This window comes from Labeo rohita, chromosome 13, assembly GCF_022985175.1.
Source record: "Labeo rohita strain BAU-BD-2019 chromosome 13, IGBB_LRoh.1.0, whole genome shotgun sequence".
Taxonomy (NCBI): Eukaryota; Metazoa; Chordata; class Actinopteri; order Cypriniformes; family Cyprinidae; genus Labeo; species Labeo rohita.
The window spans coordinates 18,079,730-18,105,281 of record NC_066881.1 but is presented as its reverse complement, the minus strand read 5'-3'; the positions used below and the strand labels follow the sequence as shown (position 1 = coordinate 18,105,281).

Here is a 25,552-nt window from a genome sequence, read left to right as displayed (position 1 = left end):
ACGCAGGGACTGTTTTCATTCAAATCAAAGCGTAAATATACGTAGAAAACGTATCTGTGTGGTGCAGCTAACACAGAACGGCGTGCGCAGTTTGCGTCCAGCGGATTCTGACGCGGAGGATACGAATCATTAAAAAAAGTCGTTCATTTTTTTCTTTGCGTACAAAAATATTCTCGTCGCTTCATAAAATTCAGACTGAACCACTGGTGGCAGATGGACTATTTTGACGGTGTCTTTCATACTTTTCTGGGACTTAACAGTGGTATTTACGTGACCAAAATATCTTAAATTGTGTTCCGAAGACGAACGAAGCTTTTACGGGTTTGGAACGAAATGGGGGTAAGTGATTAATGACAAAATTGTCATTTTGGGGTGGAGTAACACTTTAACATCCTCAAGCAGCAGATGTTAGAAAATATGTACAGCTCAGAAATATTTTTCTCCTCTTTTAAAAAGAACAATAACATGGTTGTCCAATACTCAGAGAAAGTGTCCCTGTGTTCCTCAGCTGCTTCTAGCAAGTTCATACTGGGTCACAGCGATTATGGATCACTTTTAGAATAACAAGACTTTCATCACTTTTTTTGTTGACTCTTAGACTAGGATTAATATAAATATTAATGAATTTCAGAGCAAGTCAAACAAGATAATTAAGTTATCACACCGGTCACGAGTGCCCATTTGTTGCTTTGCATTGAGTCATGGAATGATGGGATTTAAAGGGAAACACACAGCAAAATGCAGAATCAGCTTTTACTACATTAGGTTACACCAACAGGCCATTTCTAGAAAGGTCTGAATACGGCTGATTGTCATAAACAGACTTTTTAATGCTTTTGAAACAAGTCTCTTAGGCTCACCAAAGTTCTTTGATTAAAAATGCAGTAAGTGGTGCTGTATCCTTGCTATATAACAGAAACCTGCTGATCATATATTCAAATGAGTCATTTGCAATTTATTGCTAACAATAAACTGCTAATATTGCTAATCCTTGGTGTTTTGACATTGTGTTAACACTTTACAATAAGGTGTAATTTGTTAACATCAGTTAATCTATTAACTAACATGAACAAACAATGATCAATACATTACACTATTTATTAATCTTTGTTAATGTTAGTCAATAAAAATACAGTCGTTCATTGTTTGTTCATGTTGGCTCAAAGTGCATTAACTAATGTTAACAAACACAACTTGTGAATTTAATAATGCATTCGTAAATGCTGTAATTAACATTAACTGAGATTCATAAGTGCTGTCGAAGTGTTGTTCATTCTTAGTTCGTGTTGACTAATGTTAACTAATGAACCTTATTGTAAAGTGTTACCGAAGTTTTCTATCTATGGAAGTTTGACATTATTTTACTTAGTGAATGAGCACAAAAACTGGTTCCATCACAGAAACTTTACATTTTATTGAGAGCAATGAATAGTACAAAACATCCACCTTAAATAACTTAAATTAGGCCAGATTTCATCCAGTCTGTCTCTGAGGGATCTGAATTACAGTGTGGGTTCTCATCGAGACCATGAGCTCCCTTTAGCACTCAGAACACCTCTGTAACTCTAAACAAGCACATTTATGAGCGTCAAACATCAAAATATTGGCAAGAGTAAAATCAAATGAGCTCACAGATCCCTAAGGTCAGGACTCTTGAGCTGCTCCTCACTTTTGATTCTGTATCTGAGCCTTCCCAAGCACGACTCTTTATGGTAATCATAGTGACCACAGTCTCTCTTCTGTAAATTCACACATATTGCACAGTGTCAATTCAGACCTCATGTTTTGTGCAACCATCCCGGTCTGAATATTTGTCTGTTTTGGAATCCACAAGGCAAGAGTTTATCTTGCCGCAAGCTACATTATGACCAATAATACGGCACATCAGTTCAGTTCCACTGGGAAAATCCCGCTTCCCCTCCCTCCCCCCATCAACGCAGGAGAAATCTTGTGATTGGTGGACGGGGCGGTTGTTGTGTATTTGGGATTAGTCCACCCACCCGCCCCAGTAATGTGGTGTTTTTAACGTTGTTCTTAGGTGTGTGAGAGCCTGCCTATTTCTGAGCAGTGACGTCCCTCTTCTGTCACACCTCCAGGGGGTTCTGGGGCCCCTCGGCCCCCTGCGGAGAGTCTGGTTGGAGCCTGCAGATGGGCTTGTTGCACATAGGGCAGACGCTGCGAATTTCCAACCACTTCACCAGACACCTGAACAGGAGACAAGGTGAAAAGAGGAGAGACGGTTTGTTACGCATCAGCTATCTATAGAGTCAAGCACTTTTATGCATTATGGCCACGTCACGAGATGACAGGCTGAAACTGCAGGATGTTTTTGAGTAGCAAAAAGTCTGACAGGTGTTACTAAAAGCTAATACTCATATTTAAGTTGTGATGCCTTGACAGCTTAATTTGTAGTTCTTGTTTTAGAGCTTCTAACAGCATTCTGCGTGTCAGGATTCTACATGCTTGAAGGGATTTTAAAGGGTTGTTTTTGAAGGGTTCACACTGTAAAGCACTGATCAGTGTTTACAGCATCCTAATGTATTATTTTCAGAATAAAAAAAACATAATGAGAAAGGTTGGGTAGTGTGAAAAGATAGTAAAAGATCTTACTTTTTGTGAAACGCATGAGAACAGGGACAAACTCCTAGTTCATCCCGGCTCCGAAACTCTTCCAGGCAAACTGCACAGGTCTGCTGCAGAGTGAAAGAGGATGGATGAAAAAACGGAGACAGCCAGAGGCTTTTGATTCATTTATATTTTCTAATTAATTTATATCTGATTTAATTCATTAATCAATAACAAAGATAGTTGGATAAAATTAAAATTCTTACTCTCTCTGTAATCCCAAACCACCCCAAACAAAATAAATAAATAAACAAATAAATAAATTGCGTAGAAAAATATTCAAGGAATATGAGAGTTGATGGATAGTCCTGCTTTACTTTTATTAAATAAGGGTAAAAAAATCAGCTTGGACATTCAGCCTGAAATATTGTTTTGTGTTCTGTGTAAGAAAGTAAGTCATACGGGTTTGAAATAACATGAGGGTGAGTAAATTACAGAAATGTCAGAATGTTATGTTTGGGTAAACTAAAGGTATTGTTTTGGCAGTTCCTTACTCCAAGAAGACTCATTTTTTTCCCTGGACCTTTCAGAATGACCTACAAGAAAAAAGGTGTTTATTTATTAATAATGGTAATAATTAGTATATGCGTGTGTGTATCAGTAAAAAGTTTTTGAACAGTAAGATTTTTAATGTTTTTTTTTAAAGAAGTCTCTTCTGCTCACCAAGCCTGCATTTATTTGATTTAAAGTAAAGCAAAAGCAGTAAAATTGTAAAATATTTTTACTATTTAAAATAACCATTTTCTATTTAAAAATATTTTAAAAGTGTAATTTATTTCTGTGATCTAAACTAAATTTCAGCATCAATACTCCAGTCCTCAGTGTCACATAATCCTTCAGAAATCATTCTAATATGCTGATTTGCTGTTCAAGAAACATATTATTATTATTATTATTTTGTTATTATTATTATTGTTATATTTATTATTATCAATATCAATATTTGAAACAGTTGAGTAAATTTTTTTTAGGATTCTTTGATGAACAGAAAGATCCAACAATCAGCATTTATCTTTTAATTATGGAAATTAATACTTTTATTTAGCAAGGATGCTTTAAATTGATGATAAAGGCATTTATAAAAATGAGACAAACAAAAGATTTCTATGTCAGATCAATGCTGTTGTTCTGAACTTTCTATTCAAAGAAACCTGAAAAAAAATTCTGCTCAGCTGTTTTCGACATAGAAACAGCTATTTTAAATAGTAGAAATATTTCACATTTTTACTGTTGTTGCTGTACTTTGGATCAAATAAATGCAGGCTCGGTGAGCAGAAGAGATTTCTTTAAAAAATAAAATATATAAATATATATATACACACACACACACACACACACACACACAGTGTATCTTTATACAATTACCTCATTATATCCATATTGTTCTTGTGTGCCCTGTCGCCTCAATCTGTGAAATATAAAAATATAGCATTACATACATTAAAAAATAATCTGTTTGCCTACACATTCTTTTATTACAGCAGTTGGATTTACTGTTGATCTAATCGCACTAAATTAATGCATTCAGCTTACTATGTTTTTTCCTCGTTCATTTTAAATTTAATTTTTAATTTGTTTTTTATATGTTAGTTTTTTCCTTTTTTATAATATTTTTACTTTATTATGCCTATGGAAAGGACTATTTTTATTATTTTATTTTATTTTATTTTCTATTTTTAAATAATATGCAGGATGCAACGATTAATCGATTCATTTATCGATTCTGCGATTTATGCAAATGCATCGCGATTCTCTTGAATTTTTAGTTTTAGTTTTTAACAGCAGATTTTTAGAAACAGCCGTACTCTGCTTACATCCAGTTCCTTGCACACACGTACCACTTAAACCTAATCTTTCAAAAAGTCTGAAAAGATTGAAGTGAGTTTCAAGAGTGTTCACAGTAGGCTGTATTTACATTAATATCGAGTTATAAAAGCCGAGGAGCAAGTACATTTAACCACTTACACTTTGCTCTGCCGAACCGCACAAGCGTTCTTCTTCGTGAGCATTTAAGTGTGCGTTTAAAAACTAGCCCAGAGCGCCATCTGCCATTAAAAAACTAAAAAACTATTCCAGATGCATTCGGAAAATCGAATCGATTAATCGTACACAGCACTTTCACTGTAGTAAATACTAACTGCTATATAGTTTAAGATACCTGAACAGGTAGCAACAGAAGATCATGCTCAACATGAAGATAAAGAGGCCTATCCCGAGAATGATGACATAGACATTGAGTGGAAGACGACCGGTGATGTCTGTGGTCATTTTGCAGAACTTGTCTGTAATCTGTTAGTCTGCGTCACACAGGCATGCTGCAAGAGAACAAACGCAACCATGATCATGGGTGCTCAAGACTGCTTAGGCATTTATTATTACATCAATAAAATTCAAATGTAATAAAAGCATAGACATTGATTATCACTCATACATCAAGAGTCTGTCATATGAGTGGGTTGCATACTTCAGACCCTTGAAAGACAACACACATCACTGTGATTCTCATGTGTACGCTTCTCAGTGGCCCTTGCATGCATATTGCATACTGTGAGCCTGCGGACTGTCCTCGTGTTTCTCAACTCCACGTAACACTGCTCTCATTGTTGGACCTCGCTGAGCAGCATGAACTTTTCACTGTAACACATCTTTTAAAACCGAAAAACAAGAGATGTCACAGTGGTGTCGGGTGATGTGTTCAACACATAAATTCAATAGCTTTTGCTTTAAAGTTCTTTACCGTATAGTTTATTAGAGATTGTATCTGGGTCCTATGCCTCATAAAACTTTCAAAGGGTAAAAATCAACTTAAAATGTCTTTAAAAAACAGTGATGTCAATACTTTTTATTATTATGTAAAAATCTTTTTTTTTTTAAATCACAGCAAATTACTGTTGTTAATATGCACATACAAAATTTAACATGTTTAATGCAGAGTATTACAGGCCGTTTGATGCAGCCATACTATATCTTTGTTGGAAAAAAACTTGATCGTCTTGTGTTTTTATTTATTTAGCTAGCTGTTGATTTACTTAATCAAGTCTTGTAGAAGTCCTCCAAAGTCCTTGTTAAGTGTATCATGTTGACTTTCAGGTTCAAGCTATTTCATCACACATATAGGACAATTTCAAAACAAAATTATTTAGACAACAATGGTTTAACCTATTTCCTAAGGCAATACATGTAAATAGCAACACAAACCCAGTCAGCAGGATGCTACAAAGCTTTATTTATATCTGTATATTGTGCTTTCAGTAAGATACATCATTTGTAAGCCTGGATCACAAAACCAGTCTTAAGTAGCACGTGTATATTTGTAGCAATAGCCAGCAATACATTGTATGGGTCAGAATTATAGATTTTTCTTTTATGCCAAAAATCATTAGGATATGAAGTAAAGATCATGTTCCGTGAAGATGTTCTGTACATTTCCTACTGTAAATATATCAAAACTTAATTTTTAATTAGTAATATGCATTGCTAAGAACTTCATTTGGACAACTTTGAAGGCGATTTTCTCAATATTTAGTTTTTTTGCACCCTCAGATTCCAGATTTTCAAATAGTTTCTCAGCCATACATAAAATCCTATTTAAAATCCATATAAATCCTATCCTAACAAACCATACATCAATAGAAAGCTTATTTATTCAGCTTTCAGATGATGTATAAATCTCAGTTTTAAAAAATTGACCCTTATGACCAGTTTTATGGTCCAGGGTCACATTTGGTTGACTGAATATAGCTCTGGGCTCTCTGACAAAATATGAAAGTTTTCTGTTGCATAACGGTCAGTATTTTCAAACTGCCATAAACCCAAACACTGCATAAAGAATAGACATCCACACTTCATTGCACTGTGCTTGTGGATGAAACAAAGCAGACAAGAAACACTCCATTGTACTGAAGCGCGACAATAGTGGAAAAAAAGAGTGCTGTTGTTGTGCTTGGGCTACAAGAAGAAATAAATGTATAAAAATGTATTCAATAGTTTCTAACAAAGTCATCGGTGCTCCTTTTTGAAAGTAGAGTTAAAAAAAAAGGTAAAAAGACCCAACTACAACTTTCAAATCTTTCAGAAAAAAGAAATAACTGCTGCTTGAGGGCCTATAGGGGTGACAGTGTACTATATAAACAGGTTAACATTGATTTAAACAGTATTTAGTGTTATAAAGATGCAAGCAATGGGTTTAATATCTTATTATTCTATCATTCATTTCATTTTTTCATCTTACTGTATGCAGATTTGCCTTTTTTCAAAAGAGAGCGTTTGGCAACGAGAGTGAAGCCTGGCCAATTGTCTGTGCAGAAAGACAAACACCAGTGGTGCACCCTTTCTGCCATAAAGCCACCATCTGGTCTATCTGTAAGGGGTTGAGGGGGAGGCAAAAGATGTGAAGGCCTCACCAACCCAGGCAGGAAGCACCATTTGGGGGGAAAACAATAATAACTGACCTTAGAGTCGAATGCTGCCAAACAAGCACACAATAGACACAGACACAAAGTGCGTCTCTCCAGGCTCCAAGTTCAAGTCTCGGAAGAGAGCGTGCCAATTGGGAGAAAGGTAAAAAGGCTTGGGTTTTCAGGTGAAGTAGGGGGTGGTAGTAATATAAGGAGGATTTTAGTTAAACATTGATAGAAAGCCAGTGGGAGGGTGGGCTCTGTGAATAACACATGGTTAGGGAGCTGTCCAGATTAGAAATGAAGGGAAGAGGTGGAGGAGATGGAGGAGGGGGTTATGATTCATACTCACCGTTACACCACTGGATAGGTGCTAGATTGCTCCGCTATACCAAACGATCCGGTAACTTGTGTCTAAGGAGACGGTGTTGAAACCGGGCCAAAGGAGTGGGCCGATCCCCTCACTCAAAACCAGATGAATAATACAAGTTTCGCACTCCCAAAACTCCCAAAACAAACACAGCTTTGAATCTTCAGCGCCTCTGGTTAACACATTACGATCACCTGCTGGCATATGGAGGAAGGCAGGGCGATTTTGTTTTCTTTGTGTTGAAACATTTACAAAGACAGGTCACTCATTGTTGAAATCTGTGCCAACACTGGAACAAATATCAACAGCTGCTTCTTGGTATCTAAAATGTTTTGTTCAAGTTAAAAGAACACCAAGTGCTCTTTTTTCACAGCAACCGAGCGGCAGCACAGATTGTAAAAGATTTGCCGTGCACCTTTGACTTCAACAATGGATCTCCCTCTGCTTGACCTGAAGTTGTTGTCACTGGCTGTTTTCATTTTTTTACCCCTCTATAGAGTCACGATAACAAAACAGATGTACAGCGAGTCACAGATTTCTTTCAAAACATTGTCACAAGGCTCACCCCTTCTTGCCGTCAGCCACTTTCGTCTAGTCTTCTCTCTCTAGACTGTAACCCTCACGTTACAGTCAAGCGTTTTCCCCAGTAACAAAGGAAGAGGAAGAGCGGTGGCATACAGCCGTCAGAGCGAGAGCTGGTGAATGCAGCCCATTCAAAGCTGTGTCTTCCTCACACCATCTGGTCTGCCTTCTCTGCAAAGACACAAAGGATAAAACGCATTTTCCACACAAAGTGATGAGATTCCTGTGCTTTTCCTGTCGCCTTTTCCAGCAGCCCCTGCCTCCACGTAATGGTGCCGATGACTTCTCTCCTGCTCAGTTTGTAAACAGATCTCTGCTCATGTGATTCGCTGTCTGGATCACAGCTCTCCTTTCACCCGCCCCCTCCTCGCTCTCCCCCTCTCCCTTTCTATCCTGTGCTCTCTCTCTCTTCCTCCTACTTCTCTCCAGCTGAAGCCTATTAGGAGGTGACAGTGGCCAGGCGAGCAGACAGGCAGGCCGAGTCAGACTCTCCCTGATGAGTCTGTGTAAGACAAGGCTGGGAGGGGAATGAGGGTTGATTCACTTTGCTTGACTGGCAGTCACGAAAACAGCAAGAGACTACTGAGGGGAAATGGTGGTGAGAGTGTCAAGCAAGAGGAAAAACAGAATCGAACAGAATCTGAAAGCAACACTAGCGTAAGGCAAAAAATGCAAAAAGAGCATGTGACATAAGCAGTGACGCCAGTAATTTCGTCACTGCAAAATTAAATAAATAAACAAACAAAACAGCTAATTATACCATTTTAGTTAATAGATTTAGTGAGTGTTTTTAACTCGTGTACAGACAGGAAATTTGCAACTGGTGATTCATGTTGCACAATATCAATGTGTTATGTAAAAGGTGCTTTTGCTAAATCTCCCTGCGTAATGTTGAGTGACAAAAAATGTTGCCATTGTTGTCATTAAAAAAAAAATGTTTAAAAGAAATGTGAAGCTTAAAATTTTATGAAACTACTATTGTTCCATTTAAAGAATTAAGTCAATTCTTTATTTTGATAGTCCACTTTAGACATTCTACTATAAGTAACTTTGCAACTACATGTCAACTAACTCTCAGAGCAGACTTAAGTTAGGTTTAGGGTTAGTAGAATAAGTTGACATATAATTGCAAAATTTAGAAGAGTGTTAGAAGATATTAAGCAATACTCTAATGACTAGCTGACATGTAGTTGTAAAGTTACTTACTGTTAGTAAAATGTCTAAAGTGGACTATCAAAATAAAGTGTTACCAATTCTTTTTAGAAATTATTTGGTTTTGAATAGTATTTGTGCTTAAAGGTGCTTAAATTATTGTTTAGGGCCTCAGTGTTTAAAAAAAAGACGTTGAGGCACTTTTAACAGTTTTTTCACAATTTAAAGTGAAATGGGGCCAATTTTTGGATGTTTTACAAGAAAAGTGAAGCTTATAATTGTATGGAACTACTTAAATTATTCTTAATTTAAAGAATTAACTAAATATGTCTTAGAAATTCTTTCATTTTGAGTATTATTTGTGCTTAATGGTGCTTAAATTGTTTTGGGCCTCAGTGTTTATGGCATTGCATTGTCATGCCAACAAAGTCGCAAAATTTGATAAAACTTTACACAAGAAAGCATTTTCAAAAAATCTTGTTAACATAACTAAACTAAGCCTGGAATATTGTATGGCTAAATATAATTTAAATGTGACCCTGGACCACAAAACCAGTCTTAAGGGTAATTTTTTTTTTTAAAATTGAGATTTATACATTATCTGAAAGCTGAATAAATAAGCTTGTTATGATAGGACAATATTTGGCCAAGATACAACCATTTAAAAAACTGGAATCTGAGGGTGCAAAAAAAATTTAAATATTGATAAAATCTCCTTTAAAGTTGTCCACAACTAAGTTCTTAGCAATGCATATTACTAATCAAAAATCAAGTTTTGATATACTCACAGTAGGAAATTTACAAAATATCTTCATGGAACATGATCTTCACTTCATATCCTAATGATTTTTGGCATAAAAGAAAAATCAATCATTTTGACTCATACAATGTATTTTATGCTATTGCTACAAATATACACATCCTGGTTTTGTTATCCAGGGTCACAAATGATGTCTTTTACTGAAATATGTAGTAGAAAACCCATGAAAGATTTACACTATTTAAAAAATCCATTATGGTGTGAAATTGGTGCACTCAGTGAGCTGGTGGCGGTACCTGTTGCTATTTTTACTGCAACACAACTCGGATAATAAAAACTAAAAGAGTGGCAGTGGATATGATTGCAGGCTTAAACCAAATGCCATTGATTTTCCACACAAGGAGTCTAAACACCCCGGATATCAAGGGAAATCCGCACTGAGAAACCCCTTCAGTGGCTGCAGCATTGTGACAAGCGTCGGCATGTTTACATCCTGCCAGGATGGCATCTAGCATTTCTTGTCTCTGCTGTTTGTAAGCTCCTTGAGTAGCTGTGGTCAACTAAAAGCCTCAAAACCATCAGGCCTAAAGTGGGGAGAACAAAGAAGTTTTAGGAAGTTTTATTCGTCCACAAGCATCTTCAATTTCTTTTCTCCTCTTCTTATCACTAAGAAAGCAGTGAAGACTTACATTGCTTCTCTTGTTGCCTTTCAACTGAAAATCACAACCAAAAGCTGCACAATGTGGCATCGTATCAGTATTTTATTTTCCGTGTTGATTTGCAGTAAAAATAGCAACAGGTAGTGCTAGAACCTCAACCATTTGACGTCATCAAAATAATGGGATCCCCCATTGTACAAAACATATATAAAATGGTGTGGATTTTTTAAGATAACATAACATTATTTATGTTATGTCAAGCTATACAAGCCTTAATTCCCAGGGTTCCCTTTAAATATAAGAAAAAAAAAACATTTAATAAACTAATTGGCAAATTTGCTTCAATTTTACTGGATGTAAACCCATCAACTGTTATCCACGTAATCTTACTCTCAGCTTCAGTTAAGTGGGCCTATGATCAGATATCATGAAAGAATTTACTTTACCTCATCCACAACCCCACTGAGCAAGGATCGGTATTTTCCCTGTACACAAAATCAATTACCATGTGATTACCTCTCATGGCTTCTGTTAAGCTGACAATTTTATTTAAACAATACTCTATTGATCTTCTCTTTTCACCCTTTGACAACGAGGTACCCTCACAAATCACTGCATTCTTGGCAATCATCTCTGCCTGGATGAGCGCCCATCATCTAAAGCTGAAATGATCAAAAACCAAGCTGTTGTTCCTTCAAGCCAAGAAACACCCTTGTCATTTCAATAGACATCTCCACCATCTCACCCACACAAAAAGCCAAGAACCTTGGTGTCACACTGGACAATGAGCTGTCAACTGCAACCTACATACTAACATCCGTCATATCATGCAGATTCCTCCTGCAAAACATTTGCCAGACTGTGGTATAGGCCCCAATCTGCTATCGGTTCAGCTACTGCAACTGACTCCTGGCCAACCTCCCAGTGTGTGCAATCAAACCTCTGCAGCTCATGCAGAATGCTGCAGGGCGGCTGATATTCAACCTTCCCAAGTACTCCCATGTCACATCTCTGCTGCGCCCCTTCCATGGCTTCCTATCCCTGCTTAAATTCAAAACACTGTCCTAGCATGCAAGGCAGTTTTATTCGTCCACAGGCATCTTCCCATTCTTTTCTCCTCATCGCTAGGAAAAGCAGTGAAGACTTACATCGCTTCTGTCATTGCCCTTCGACTGAAAATTACAACCAAAAGCCGCACAATGTGGCATCGTATCAGTATTTTACTTTCCAAGTTGTGTTGCGGTAAAAAAAAAGAAAATAGCAACAGATGACGGCAGTTTACCGCGTGTAGCCATTTCACGTCATCTAAATAATAGCGCCACCCATAGTCCAAACAATGTGAATTTTTGAAATAACGTGTCATTCATTGGTTTACGTTATATTAATCCATAAAATTAAGCTTTCATTTTTTTCTTGGTGTGATTAACATTTTAATCTAAATAACTTTTTTCCACTACAGAATCAAAACCAGAATGAGTTTTATTTCCCAAGTATGCACAACACACAATCTGATGAGGATTTCAGGAGCTTTACATGTACATATATGCATACATACATAACCATATAGCATGAGAGAAAGAAGAACATTAAGAAAAATAAAGTAAAAATTGAGAAAAATAAAAGCAATACATTACAGAGAACCTAATGTGCAATTAAACGTTAACAGTTCTTAATGGAACCATAGATGGCAATAGAGAACCTTTATTTTTAAAGGTAAAGTTCACCCCAAAACGAAAATTCTGTCATTAATTACTCACCTTCATGTCGTTTCAAACCAGTAAGACCTTCATTCATCTTCAGAGCACAAATTAAGATATTTTTGATGAAATCCAAGAGCAGCAAGGGAACTGCCACATTCAAGGGCCAAAAAGGTAGTAAGGACATTGTTAAAATAGTCCATGTGACATCAGTGGTTTAACCATAATTTTATGAAGTTAAGAGAATACTTTTTGTGTGCAAAGAAAACCAAAATAACGACTTTATTCAACAATTTCTTCTCTTCCACATCAGTGTCGGGTTGGAAAGTTCTTGGGTTTTATCAAAAATAATATAATAATTTGTGCTCCAAAGATAAACAAATGTCTTACAGGTTTGGAACAACATGAGGGTGAGTAATTAATGGCAAAATTTTGATTTTTGGGTGAATTATCCCTTTAAGAGTGTAGGCTGTATCTGCTTTGAGTTGAACAGTCTACTATTAGTACAATATTTCTTACATTGTAGATAGCATTACAAATTGCATGCTTGCCATCTGTTGATCACAGTGGTTTCCTGTGTATTCCTAATGCACTTTTGTAGGTCATTTTGCATAATAAGAACATCTGCTAACGCTCTTAAATGACATAAATTACACGTCAGTGGTAGTTAATAACGTCATTTGAACAATTCTTTCCATCTTTATGGAAAAGTATACTTTTCATCATTTCATTGTTTTGTTATGAACAAAAACGTGCATCTGACAAATTTGTTTCTAAAGTCATCTCAACCTGAGAGTACATCTTGTCTTATAAAACAGATGCTAAATAGTTTTTTTGTGCGTTTTTCAAAATATGACAATTTAAGCTGCCAGTCACCTCTCTACAAAGCTCAATCAGATCATATTACCCTTTTTAAATAAAAAACCCTGAACGATCTGAATTATAGCCTTCAGTGACATAATACTCAAGCATGTTTACCATGAAGGAACAAAATAAACAATTTAAAAACAATAAATGGGTATTGAAAAGAGAACCCACAAAATATTTTTCATTCGCCTAACAGTTGTTCTCCTTTGAGTACATGTCCCATTTGTTTAAGCGGCTATACACCGGAGTGTCATCGATCTCTCTATACATGTAAACCCCAGTGATGCGGTTCCATTCCAGTCTGGGAATGACGCTCTTGATATCCTTGCAGTCTTCTAGATCCTGTTTCTCCTGATTTTCCAATGCCACAAATCCAAAGAAGTTCTTGACGCATTCAGCAGCATGGTATTTAGCATGCAGTTCAGCTGTACGCTGGAATAGAGCTTGCTCGTTGGAACGATACTGGGACCAGTACGCCTCCTGCTGATAGCCAAGGGTAGAGCAGCAGTGTTTCATACAGAGGAGCAGAAAGACAGCAAGGGAAATTATTCCCACCACCAACCAGCCCAACAGCTAGATGAAGAAAAGAAAAAAAGAGGTTATACATTTCATAAACGTGAGTGAATGCCCAACTAGGAATGTATAATTAAATAAAGACTATAACAAGACTGTATTAAAGCGATAAATACCTGTGATTCATACTTTAACTGGCGTTCGATCACTTTCGAGTAGTTCACAAATGGTGCAGGTACATCCAAACACGGAAACCGGGCCATGATCTCCGGAATATTTGGAGTAGGAGGGAAATTATCCAAAGAAGAGGGGTCTACAAACTCACTTAAGGCACAGACATACGCCTCCCCTCTCAGGAGGGAAATAACTGACCAAGTAATGGGGGCAACAATTGCTCTCCCCATAATGGAGCCCAACAGAGCAAAAGCAGCAGACAGTGATAACTTCCGACATTTTCTGGTCCGACACTCTGACACAACATCCCAGGTATTTCGATTGAGCATCAACCCAATGACAAAGAAAGCCAAGGCTGGTACACCAATGGCTGCCAGGCCATACATGTAATTCTTCTTTGGTGCACACGGACAGTTAAATGCAAAAACATTGTATGCTGTCTGGCTGGCTACTGTCCCTAAACCTATAAGGCCATTGAAGATCATGACATCTTTACTCTTGAAGAAGAGCGAAACAAATTTAAAGTTTTCTGAGATGAGTGCAGCCATCTTGTCCTGATTTTCTCAACGTGAATTAATGCAGATTAAACAAAGTCTTTCAGATAGTCTCTGTAATCTTAAATCGCTGACAAAAACTGAAGAGTGAAAAGTCTGTTTTTGTTATCAAACACCATCATACAGAAAAGCAGAAACAGACTCTAAAAACTAGAGAAAGGTACACACGAAAAATGATGCATGTGTACGAATTAGAGATATTAGGAGATACACATTCAATTCAAAGACTGTTTTCATGCAGAAAAGCTATTTGAACAAAGATCCTTTGGGCAAGTCTCAGCACAGCACTAACCCGAATTGGAAACTAAAACCTTTAGAAACGGAAAGACTTACATTCCTTTGCAATGAGGTACAAATGGTCTCGTTGAACAGTCATAAAGTTTTAAAATATGTACAGCCAAGTGCAGACAGCAAAAGAAGTTCTTAGAACGAATGAGTTTTTTGTAGGTAGCTCATGTTGTGTTGAAGTTGTGAGATCTTTCCTTAGCTCTGTGCGTTGCGTGCATGCCGCTCTGAATGCTCTGAATCATCAGCAGGAACAATATCTGGTTACAGCCCCAGTGGAAAGTATGAGCATTTAACTAAAAACAGGCAGGACAACATTAAAACGCCTCCCCACGTTATGCAAAACAAATCTAGTAAATCAGATTTAATGATTTTAACGGAACATTGTGAGTGACAGATTTTTGGCGATTATATGGAAGCTGTTTGCTCGTTACAAACGCCGTCATTAGTCATGTAATTATATGTTATCATAAAATTTTAATGTAATTAATCACGTATGTGATCGAATTGATATTCTTTTTTAATGTCCAGGGCAAAACAGGACTGCACAATAACAGCTGTTCAACCTATAACATTAATATTAAAAATGACCAAAAATCATTTGATTTTAATACACACTGTGTCTGTTCTGTCATAAAATAACTCGTTACACACATTTTGCTGGCCCATTTAAATGCGTGAACTTGAAAGGTGCGCGTAGAATTACAAACTAAACGTAACAAGATGGTATGTTTACCTGTCTGGAGTAAATTGAGTAGGCCTGTCAAGAGTTTTGATGCTTTTCAGATAGCCCCTGAAGGGGCAGTTCACATATCGCGTCTTTTGCGCGCTCAAGTTCGTTATTTCAAATGTAGACGCGCGGTAGCCGCGCTCGTAACGGAAGCGACGCGGTCGCGGTGCGGCGCGCTCGGTCTTTTCAAACGCGTCCGCGCCGCATCGAGTTGAAAACATCTCAACTTTTCAGAATCCCGCAAGCGCACCGCGGGTCATGTGACAAGATTCAACCAGTGGCGGCTACTGGTCTGTCCAATAGGGGAAGCTCATTTTCGGCCTACATCATAAAATTGTCTATTTATTTATTCACAAGAATGTGCCTTATTGTCATAAGTAAGTCACAATGCAAACAATCGTAAAAAAAAAAAAGCTTTAGTTTTATTATGCAAAATATGATGTATTTTTTCTTTTAGTCAGATGCTACTATATAGTATAAATATTTTGCAATTTAAATAAGGTTATTATGGAGATTTATTTATTTATTTATTTATAAAGTATTTTAATAGAAATATAAGGTTTCATTATGTTATGTTAAAATTTTTCAAGATTACTATATATATATATATATATATATATATATATATATTAATTTATAGTCATCCTCCATGTTAATATTTAATGTAGTAATCTATATATATATATATTGATTACTACATTAAATATTAACATGAATGAATGAATGAACGATCTAAAAAAAATATTAAACTCTGTAAAAGTGAAACAAGGAATGTGGTGTATAATTGTGTGAAATGTATGATGAAAATCAAGCAATTTCGCCAAGCAAATATAAAGAAATAGGTTGCAGCAGTTTTTATTTCGACTGAACTTGAGAAATCCGCGATGGGACTGAGCGCGAATAGCTTCAGCGATTCCTTATAGTACAAAATCGCTGTCAGTCAAAAGGAGATGCAATCTTTCGACAGACCCTCCAATCATCACGCAGAAGCTCGGAGTCCAGGCCAGCCCACTCCTCATTTGCTCCTCATTCACCCCCAGAGACGCTGAGCGTCCGTGGGCGGGACATAATCGCAGCGTTTATCCAATGACCGTCTAGTTTCAAAGCACTGAAAAAAAACGTTCAAAGCAGCCGCATTGAAGTCAATGGACGCTGGGCTTCAACGGGGAATTGCACTGTGACGCTACGGGAATGTATGAGAAGAAAATCAAGTCAGCCGACCTGCTATATCTAACTGATTCTGAACGAACTCGTCTTTGAGATGAACGTTTTCTAACGCATTTTTAGTCAATAAAATGTTAATACAATAGTACATAATTTGACCATTAATTTTGTGACATTATAGGGGAAGCTGAGCTTCCCTTGCAGTCTTAAAGAAATCGCCACTGGATTCAACCAATTAGCTTCATCCTTTCCCGTACCAACATTGAAAGCTCAGCCAAGATGGAGAAACAGCTGATCATAGCTGTACATTCATAAATAAATTTAGTAGCAGAGTTACAGCAAGTGATTTTTAGTGCTGGAAATCCGTTTGTCCTTTGATGAAACTTCCGCGTCTTCACCGAGAGTGCGGGTCATGGTTGCTTAGCAACGGCAGACGCCACGGGAGCGCAAGCTACAGAGCGCTTTGGAAAGGAGGAGAAATCGGCGCTCCTAGCGTTTTCCACGCGTTTTTAGGCGCGATATGTGAACGGCCCCTAATCCTGCCTTCCACAGAAAGTCGCGCACTCGCGTAATTTAAAAATTAACGGTCATTTCCTTTTACTGACTTACTAACATTCGTTGATTGATCTCTTTAATGAATAATTACTTATAATTGATATATATACGAGAGTAAATATTGTGATTTCATGGAAATTTGACACGTCTAATATGGAGGGCCAAATTACTCAAAATGAAATAATTAAATAAATGTTGAAATATATAAATAAATTGTTAAATGCATAATTTAATTATTGAAAGCATAAATAAATGTATAAATATTTATTTATTTAAATATATTTTTATTTAATTGTTTATTGAATATTTTATTTATTTAAATATTTATTTATGCATTTATTTATTTAAATATTTATTTATTTATTTATTCATTTATTTCTGCATTTGACATTCCGCGACACTGACACAATCCATTGGCACGTGTCACACAAGCAAATACATACAAATAAATTCCGCGATGTAACTAATCCTACATTTGATAGAAACGCGTCATCAAAGAAAGAACGTTCTACAGTTAAGTGCGTGTGTTTCACAGACAACGTTATAGTCCAGCTGTCAACGATACGGTGACATGTTCCACAAGAGTGTCAGTGGCACATGCCACTCTCTGCTGATACAAGTCAGTGAAAACCGGAAGTGTCAGCGGTTGTGCCACACTGAGCATAGTGGCATGTGCTAATTGCTTCTGTGTGTCAGACTCAGATGCCATGTCACTTTATCCGCAAGAGTCAACGACAGATTTTTTTACTGTACCATCCTCGATCAGCCATAGCTCGTGATGCGAAAAACATGAAAAAGGCGCCTGGACTAGAAAGACCAAAGAAATCGAGAAAGGTGACGCCCACTATTGTTGAATGACGTGCCGACAACCGCAAACCTCAAAATGAAATGTGGAGGCAATAAATAAATGCATAAATAAATGCGTAAATAAATAAATATTTAAATAAATAAATCCATAAATAAATAAATATTTACATATTTAAATAAATAAATGCATAAAATAAATATTTAAATAAATAAATATATAAATAAATAATACATGGTTTGTAGTAGTGGTTATTGAGGTCCACATCCGTCCGTCTTCCATGCTGCTTACTACGGGACGCGGGAGTGCTGACAAACGGCAGTGGTATTGGAGTGAAGAGGTTAGGAGAACGTTCTGGGAACCTTCAGAGAACTTTCAGGGAATCTTCTAGGAACATAAATAGAACGTTCCCTAATGGTTAGCCAGGAAAGTTTTCTTAACGTAAATAGAACGTTCCCTGTAGGTTAGGGGAACGTTCTGGGAACCTATCGGGAACGTTTTTTTTTTTAACTATTTACGTTAAGAAAACTTTCCTGGCTAACCAACAGGGAACGTTCTTGGGAACATTTGGGCTCATTCTGGGAACCAAAAATTGTTAGCTGGGAATCTCTTTTGGGACATTTGGCTTTGTGTGCTTGTAACGTCAAAATTATCAGAACGCTCCAAATTAATTCTCTATCACGCTCTTATTTTCCTGCTATAAGCGCGCGAAAAGACTGATACAAGTACTGACAGACAAAAAAGCCCCTCAAAAGCATTAGGATTGGTTAATGTGAATCAGCGTGATAGCCTATATTCCCTGTTGAAAAAAAACTGCTAAAACCAGCCTAAGCTTGGCTGGTTTAAGCTGGTCATCCAGGCCAGTTTTAGCTTGTCATAGCTGGTCAGCAGGCTGGTCTTAGTCGGGTTTTGGCCACTTCCAGGCTGGTCTTAGCTGGTCAGGCTGGAAGAACAGCTGGAACGACCAGCTAAAACCAGCCTGACCACCAGCCTGGGAGACCAGCTAAAACCAGCTACTTCCACTTAAACCAGCCAACCAGCCTAGGCTGGATTTAGCTGTTTTTTTTCAGCAGGGTTTGTACAATTATTCTGTGATATCTTTCAGAAAAAACATAGCATTCGACAACACTTAATTTGAAGTTAGCGGTTAGTAAATAAAACTGCATGCGCCTTAAAGAAGAACATGCTTTGTCACGATGTCGTTACAAAACCATACCTGTCCACACTCCCATTTTCCTAGGAGTCTCCTGTATTTCACAACCGTCCCTCTCCTGTTTTGTCATTTCTCCCAGGAAACTATTTGTATTGACCAGACGTCGTTATATGCGTAATCACATCAGTATATTATTCCAAGGTTGTCCAGTTGCCAGATCTTTTATGAAACGCATCCTAATTCACACAATCAACACACTATAGAAACAGACACAGGAAGTTGAATCAAGCACCAGTGGTAGAAATGGGAGGAGACTCAGTGCTCTGGTAAAATAAATAAAGTGGCTGCAAATAATTAAATAAATAAATATGTATGTATGTAAATTTAACAACAGCTGGATGGAAGAATTTAATTCCACATCTCGGAAGCTATATCCACAATGGCCAGCCTTTTGCAAAGTGTGTTGCACTCATTTAAAGGAGAAGTCCACTTCCAAAACAATGATTCATATATAATGTACCTTGTCATCCAAGATGTTCATGTCTTCTCTCTTCAGTTTTAAAAAAAAATTGTTTTTTTGAGAAAAAAACATTTCAGCATTTTATAATAGTCTGATATGGTGCCCTGATTTTGAACTTCCAAAATGCAGTTTAAATGCGACTTCAAATGATCCCAAATGTGGTTGTAAAGAATCCCAGCCAAGAAAGAAGGGTCTTATCTAGCGTAACGATCGGTTATTTTAATAAAAATAATACAATTTATATACTTTTTAATGCCAAACGCTCGTCTTGTCTTACTCTGCCTGGACTGTTTTTGTTCCGGTTCATGACAGTTAGGGTATGTTGAAAAACTCCCATCTCATGTTCTCCCTCAACTTCGAAAACATCCTATATCGCTGTTTTACCTTTTTTGTTAAGGGTGTTTGATCTTCTTTGCATGTTCTCTTTGCCAATATCTGACATTGTGGGACAAAAATGACATTACTCAGCACATTAAACGGCATTAAATCACAGTCATCACCGGAAGCCAGACCCATAAAATTTATGAATGGCCGCATCAACTCCTACGGGAAGAAAACAGTGGATATCCACAGTTCTTGATCTTCCGGGTTGAATGCCAAATAAAAAGTGCAAAATGCCAAATTCTGATTTTCCATTTTGCATGGTTCAAACCATGATGCTCTCATGCCACATGCAGTGAAAAATACTTGGCAAAGCGAAGCGGAAACTGACATCTTGCCAACAGATAAGACAAGCTTTCAAAATTCATACAATAAGTACTACTTTGTGGTTCTTTAATGTCTTGCGCAACAGATCACTTTTGCACCTCGGTTTAAGCAGCATGTCAAACAATCATTTCTTCCTCTTTACTATAGCTATAGCATGAAATATACATGAATGAACATCAGAAGGTGTCTTGTTTCAACTGCAGAAAGATGTCAGTACACCATTTTTCAATTCCTCCTTAGTCAGTGTGTGGTGTGTATGTTTGGGCATAAAAAAGATCTACAAAGTTACAAATCTTAAAGTCCACTCCAAAGGGAGATATTTAGTTTTTAAAAAATCTCTTTCCAAGAACTACAACAAACGGCTCCTTTGGACTACAACGTTTGTTTTCCGCATGCAATGATGTCACAATGCGGTCCATTAGAATATCATTAAATTAAATCCCGCCTACGTAAATTCTAATTGTTGGGAGGGTGGGTAGGGACGAGGTGGGGATTAGCCTAACTTTAGTGATGTAGCGCAGAGAGCCGCTTAAATGAGCCGCAGTGCGGCAGGTATAAACACAAGCATTGACTAGAGTGGTCGCTTCAGAGCAGTAACGCGCCGCAGACCTGTGCAGTGTGTGGAGAGATTTATTCATCATACAGTGTAGATAGCTTCACTTATAACGCAAGTGTTTTTTAAAATGCATACACTTGCACTACAATAAGATAGGCTAATCAGTGATGATGTTCTTTAATAATGTTAGGCTACTTTTAGCCTTATGCTGGAGCTGGTTTCGGGCAATGAAACTAAGTATGTAAAATAATTAAATACATTAGCACGATAATATCATGTATTGGCGATCTCGCAGGCTGACGATGGGACCCAACACTACTGTAGCGTATTATTTACTCACCCTCCATGCATCCTTGGTGTGTATAACTTCCTTCTTTCAGACGAATGCAATCGGAGTCTAATAAAGACTAATAAAGTCTAATAAAGTGCATCCATCCATAATAAAAAGTGCCTCACACAGCACAGTGTGTTTTTGTAAGAAAAATATCCATATTTAAAACATAAGATTCACTATTAATCTAGCTTGTGCTAACTGCTTTGACAAGGGGCGTGGCAGTACTGAAACACCGTCTAAGCTGTACGCCAATCACAACGCACTGGGACAGTTAACCAATCATAACGCATTTCCTTATGATAACGCATTTCCTTTTTTGGAAGGCAGGCCTTCATTAAACCCGGAACTAATCGAGCTATTTGTGCCAGGCTGGGGAGAAAGGTATTGTAATAATGTAAATAATGTGAAAAATAATGCGTTTTCGAACCACCAAGCATGAAAGCATGTTCTAGTACACCCCCAAAACAAAATCAAGACTTTGAAAAAGTGCATAATAGGCCCCTTTAACAAGAGACTCAGTGTATAGCATTGCCCATAACACAGACATTCAAATTAGACAACATTTAGTATATGAAAAAAAATTCTCAGAAGAAATCGGATTTCATAGAAAAAATTGCATTAGATATAAAAATAATTACAAGCTTTTTGTATTTAATTTACACAACAATTATTTGTTATGCAACTTTTTATTATTATTTTCTTTATGGTCAGTATGGCACACATTTCTTGGGTGTTTCTTGATACCAAAGGTGTTAGTTTTTGGGTGTGTAGTATTATTCATTAATTAGACACTAATTTGTCACACTCAAAGGATAAAAAGTCCATTTCTTTGTCAATTACTTAACAGTCATGTTCACTTGTGTACATGGCCCATTTGTGTAAGCGGCTGTAGATGGGAGTTTCATCAGTCTCTCTGTACATGTAAACCCCAGTGACGCGGTTCCACTCCAGCCTGGGAATCTCACTCCTGATTCCCTTGCAGTTTGCTAGAAGCTGCTTCTCCTGACTTTCCAAAGCCACAAAGCCAAAGAAACTCTTGACATTTTCAGCTGCATGGTATTTAGCATGCACTTCAGCTGTACGCTGGAAAAGAGCTTGCTCGCTGGAGCAGTACTTGGACCAGTACGCCTCCTGCTGATAGCCGAGAGGAGAGAAGCAATTTTTCAGACAGAGGAGCACAAAGACAGTGAGGGAGATGATTCCCACCAGCAACCAGCCCAACAGCTAGATGATGAAAAAAAAAGAGGTTGTACATCAGAAGTGTTCATGCAATTAGGGAGTTTAAAGGGATAGTTCACCCAATAATGAAAATTACCTCATGATTTACTCACCCTAAAGCCATCCTGGGTGTATATGACTTTCTTGTTTCCGACAAATATGAAGGTATATTAAAATAATTTCCTGGCTTTTCCAAGCTTTATAATTGCAATAAATTACGATTTTGAAGTCCAATAAAGTGCATCCATCGATCATAAAAGTGAAAAAAAAGCTCCGGGGCATTAATAAAGGCCTTTTGAAGTAAATCAATGTGCTTTTAAAGAAAATTAACTAGTTATAATCCGTACTCTCTAGCTTTCGCTAACTGTTACGCGCATGTTCACAAGAGTGGCGTTCCTCTGATTGTGTTCGTCTGAAAGAAGAAAGTCATATACACCTAGGATGGCTTGAGGGTGAGTAAATCATGGGGTAATTTTCATTTTTGGGTGAACTATTCCATATAACAACGCTAGAAAAAAAGTGAAAAGTACCTGGGATTCGTATTTTAACTGGCGTTCAACCTCTACTGTGTGGTTCGTAAATGGAGCAGGTATATCTTTACATGGAAACCGGGCCATGATTTCTGGACTAGGAGTAGTTAAAAAGAAGTTGTCCAAAGATGAGGGGTTCATGAACTCACTGAAAGCACAGACATACGCCTCCCCTCTCAGGAGGGAAATTACAGTCCAGGTGACAGGGGCAACAATCGCTCTGCCCACAATGGAGCCCAGCAAAGCAAAAGCAGCAGTCAGCGATAATTTCCTGCATCGTCTGCTCCGACATTCTGACACAATGTCCCAGGTATTTTGATTCAGCATCACTCCGATGACAAATAAAGCCAGGGCTGGTACACCAATGGCAGTCAGGCCATACAGGTAGTTCTTCTTTGGTAAACACGGACACTGAAAAGCTAAGATGTTGTATGCTGTCTGACCAACCATTGTTCCTAAACCAACGAGGCCGTTGAAGACCACGACATCCTTACTTTTGAAGTAAAGTGCAATAAATTTGATGTATTCTGAGAGGAAAGCAGACATCTTATTTTGATACAGGTGTGTTTCTGTCTCTCAGTTTCTTTTCACTGATGATGGTTATTGTCTCTGTAATTTAAAGTTTAAACCTGACAAAGACAGATGTGCAAGAAAGTCCTTTAAATGAAAAGAGGGGCAAAACAGAAACAGCTTCATTATACCATTTCTAAATCAATAAATGTAGTCATACATTCAATTCATAAAAAAGCAATTCATTGGGCAAAAGCCTCAGTGTGCCGAAAACAAAAATCAACTGAAAAATCAAATTGTTTCTGAAATGAAGACTTACATTTCTTTGCCAGAGAGTACAAGTGGTCTTGCTGAACATCCACAAAGTTTTCAAATTATGTTCAACCAGAAGCAGATTGTACAAACAAAACAAAAACTGTCTGTATGTGGCTGTATTTGTTGTGGTCAAGAAATGAGATGATTTCCTCGCTGTGTCTGATGTGTACATACAGCAGTGAATCACCAACAGCAATTACAATCTGGTTTTAGCCTAATAAGCATTTAACTAAAACAGGTTCGGCTAAAGTAATTAAGAAAGATCAGGCACATGACCAAAAAAAAAAAAGACCTTTCGCTATATCTCTCTCTTTTTTTCTCTCTCTCATTTATATATATAAATATATATATGACATATATTTGTCATCCAACAAATATTCAAAATGAACTGCCTCCTGAGACCCAGTAAAAAGGATATTACAGCAAGTAATAAGTTCTTTTTTTTTTTTTTTTTTTTTTTTTTAAATTACATGACACTAGGTGTGTTTAATTAGGGACACATACAAAATGGGAACACTGAATTGCACAGGACATCTTGTAATCATCTCGAGATTATCTCTGAAACGGTGATGTCATGAAACGGATCCCCCATGGCAGGCTGAAAGCAATATTCAAAGCCCTCGCTGCTTTTTTCCAATTTACAGAAATTAGGATAGTGTACATACATTAAAATAATAAGTTAAACTGTAGATAAAAATAAAATAATCACATTTTAGAAAAAAAACTTAGGTGTGAATTTTTTTTCTAAAGTTATTTTTGGCTTAAATCCTTATAACTCATCTTGAGTCACTCTTGTAAGTTTGCTGAGGCTCCCTATACACTTTTAAAAATAAAGGTGCTTAAAAGGTTCTTCACAGCGATGCCATAGAAGAACCATTTTTGGATCCACAAAGAACCATTCAGTCAAAGGTTGTTTAAAGAACCATCGGTTTCTTACCTTTTTATAATCTGAAGAACCTTTTTTCACCAAAGGTGAAACAGAAAGGTTCTTCAGATGTTAGAGGTGGAACCATTTAAACAAAAAATGTTCTTCTATGGCATTGTGAAGCACCTTCATTTTTAAGAGTGTACGGGGCCCTACTTTAAGATATCCTAAAATCATATCCACCTTCTTCCAGTTCATTAGCCACTATCCATCTTATTTTTCCCGTAAGAGGTCATTTGTAAAATTAATATGTCTGACTTCCGGTCTTATCCACTTCCAGCTGTTTTTAGCTGTACAAAACAGCTTGCTTTGCTTCTTGATATTGTAAACTGGTGTGTCTTTCCATATTATTTTAATGTTTTATGGTTTAAAACATGGTTACTATACTTTAACCATGGTAACCACAAATTTACCACGGTCTTGCTACACTAACCATAGTTTAACCATGGTATTTGTAGGAAAACTATGGTTATACAAATGGTAATCAATTCACCAAAACAACATGGTTAGTACATAAAACCATGGTTAATTTTCGTAAGGGCAGTGTATTTATAATTAAGATACTACACTGAAGAATATGTAAGACACCAGTATGAAATATACGAGCAAAACAAGCTGTTTTGTACAGCTAAAAATAGCTGTACCCTATTGAGATGAGACTGGAAGCCAGAGCCAAAAAAAACTTACTAATGGCCTCGCTCACTCTTGAGGGAAAAATAAGGTGGGCACATTAAGATTTTTGTAACTGACTTGGTAATAAATTCTGCCGCTTTAAACTGAAGAGCATAACTAAGCATGTTTGCGAGTGAAACGTGAGCTCAAGACCACCAGGTGGTGTAAACTCAACAGTTACTAAGCAAATTCTACAATTGCAAACTCCTGCAGCAGGTTCTG

The 25,552-nt window shown here is 37.1% G+C and overlaps 3 protein-coding genes across 4 annotated transcripts; all 3 read right to left on the bottom strand.

The window, feature by feature from the left end:
* Window positions 1–1,394: 1,394 nt before the first annotated feature.
* si:dkey-51a16.9 (RING finger protein 122) lies at window positions 1,395–8,565 on the bottom strand. Of its 2 annotated transcripts, none has more exons than XM_051126570.1 (6): window positions 7,375–8,565; window positions 4,784–4,940; window positions 3,991–4,033; window positions 3,120–3,161; window positions 2,611–2,693; window positions 1,395–2,205 (listed from the first exon to the last, which is right to left on the bottom strand). In XM_051126570.1, exons 2-6 carry the CDS (start codon window positions 4,891–4,893, stop codon window positions 2,085–2,087), a joined length of 399 nt encoding a protein of 132 aa, XP_050982527.1. In that variant the 5' UTR covers window positions 4,894–4,940; window positions 7,375–8,565; the 3' UTR covers window positions 1,395–2,084. The 2 variants fall into 2 exon arrangements, with proteins under 2 accessions (XP_050982527.1, XP_050982528.1); XM_051126571.1 differs by having other exon boundaries at window positions 7,958–8,559.
* A 3,453-nt stretch (window positions 8,566–12,018) lies between these two features.
* On the bottom strand, window positions 12,019–15,570 carry LOC127174735 (calcium homeostasis modulator protein 2-like). The gene is made up of 2 exons (XM_051125301.1): window positions 13,799–15,570; window positions 12,019–13,682 (listed from the first exon to the last, which is right to left on the bottom strand). Exons 1-2 carry the CDS (start codon window positions 14,342–14,344, stop codon window positions 13,299–13,301), a joined length of 930 nt encoding a protein of 309 aa, XP_050981258.1. The 5' UTR covers window positions 14,345–15,570; the 3' UTR covers window positions 12,019–13,298.
* A 6,299-nt stretch (window positions 15,571–21,869) lies between these two features.
* Window positions 21,870–23,995, bottom strand: LOC127175492 (calcium homeostasis modulator protein 2). Its single transcript, XM_051126595.1, has 2 exons — window positions 22,909–23,995; window positions 21,870–22,384 (listed from the first exon to the last, which is right to left on the bottom strand). Exons 1-2 carry the CDS (start codon window positions 23,452–23,454, stop codon window positions 22,001–22,003), a joined length of 930 nt encoding a protein of 309 aa, XP_050982552.1. The 5' UTR covers window positions 23,455–23,995; the 3' UTR covers window positions 21,870–22,000.
* Window positions 23,996–25,552: the final 1,557 nt, after the last annotated feature.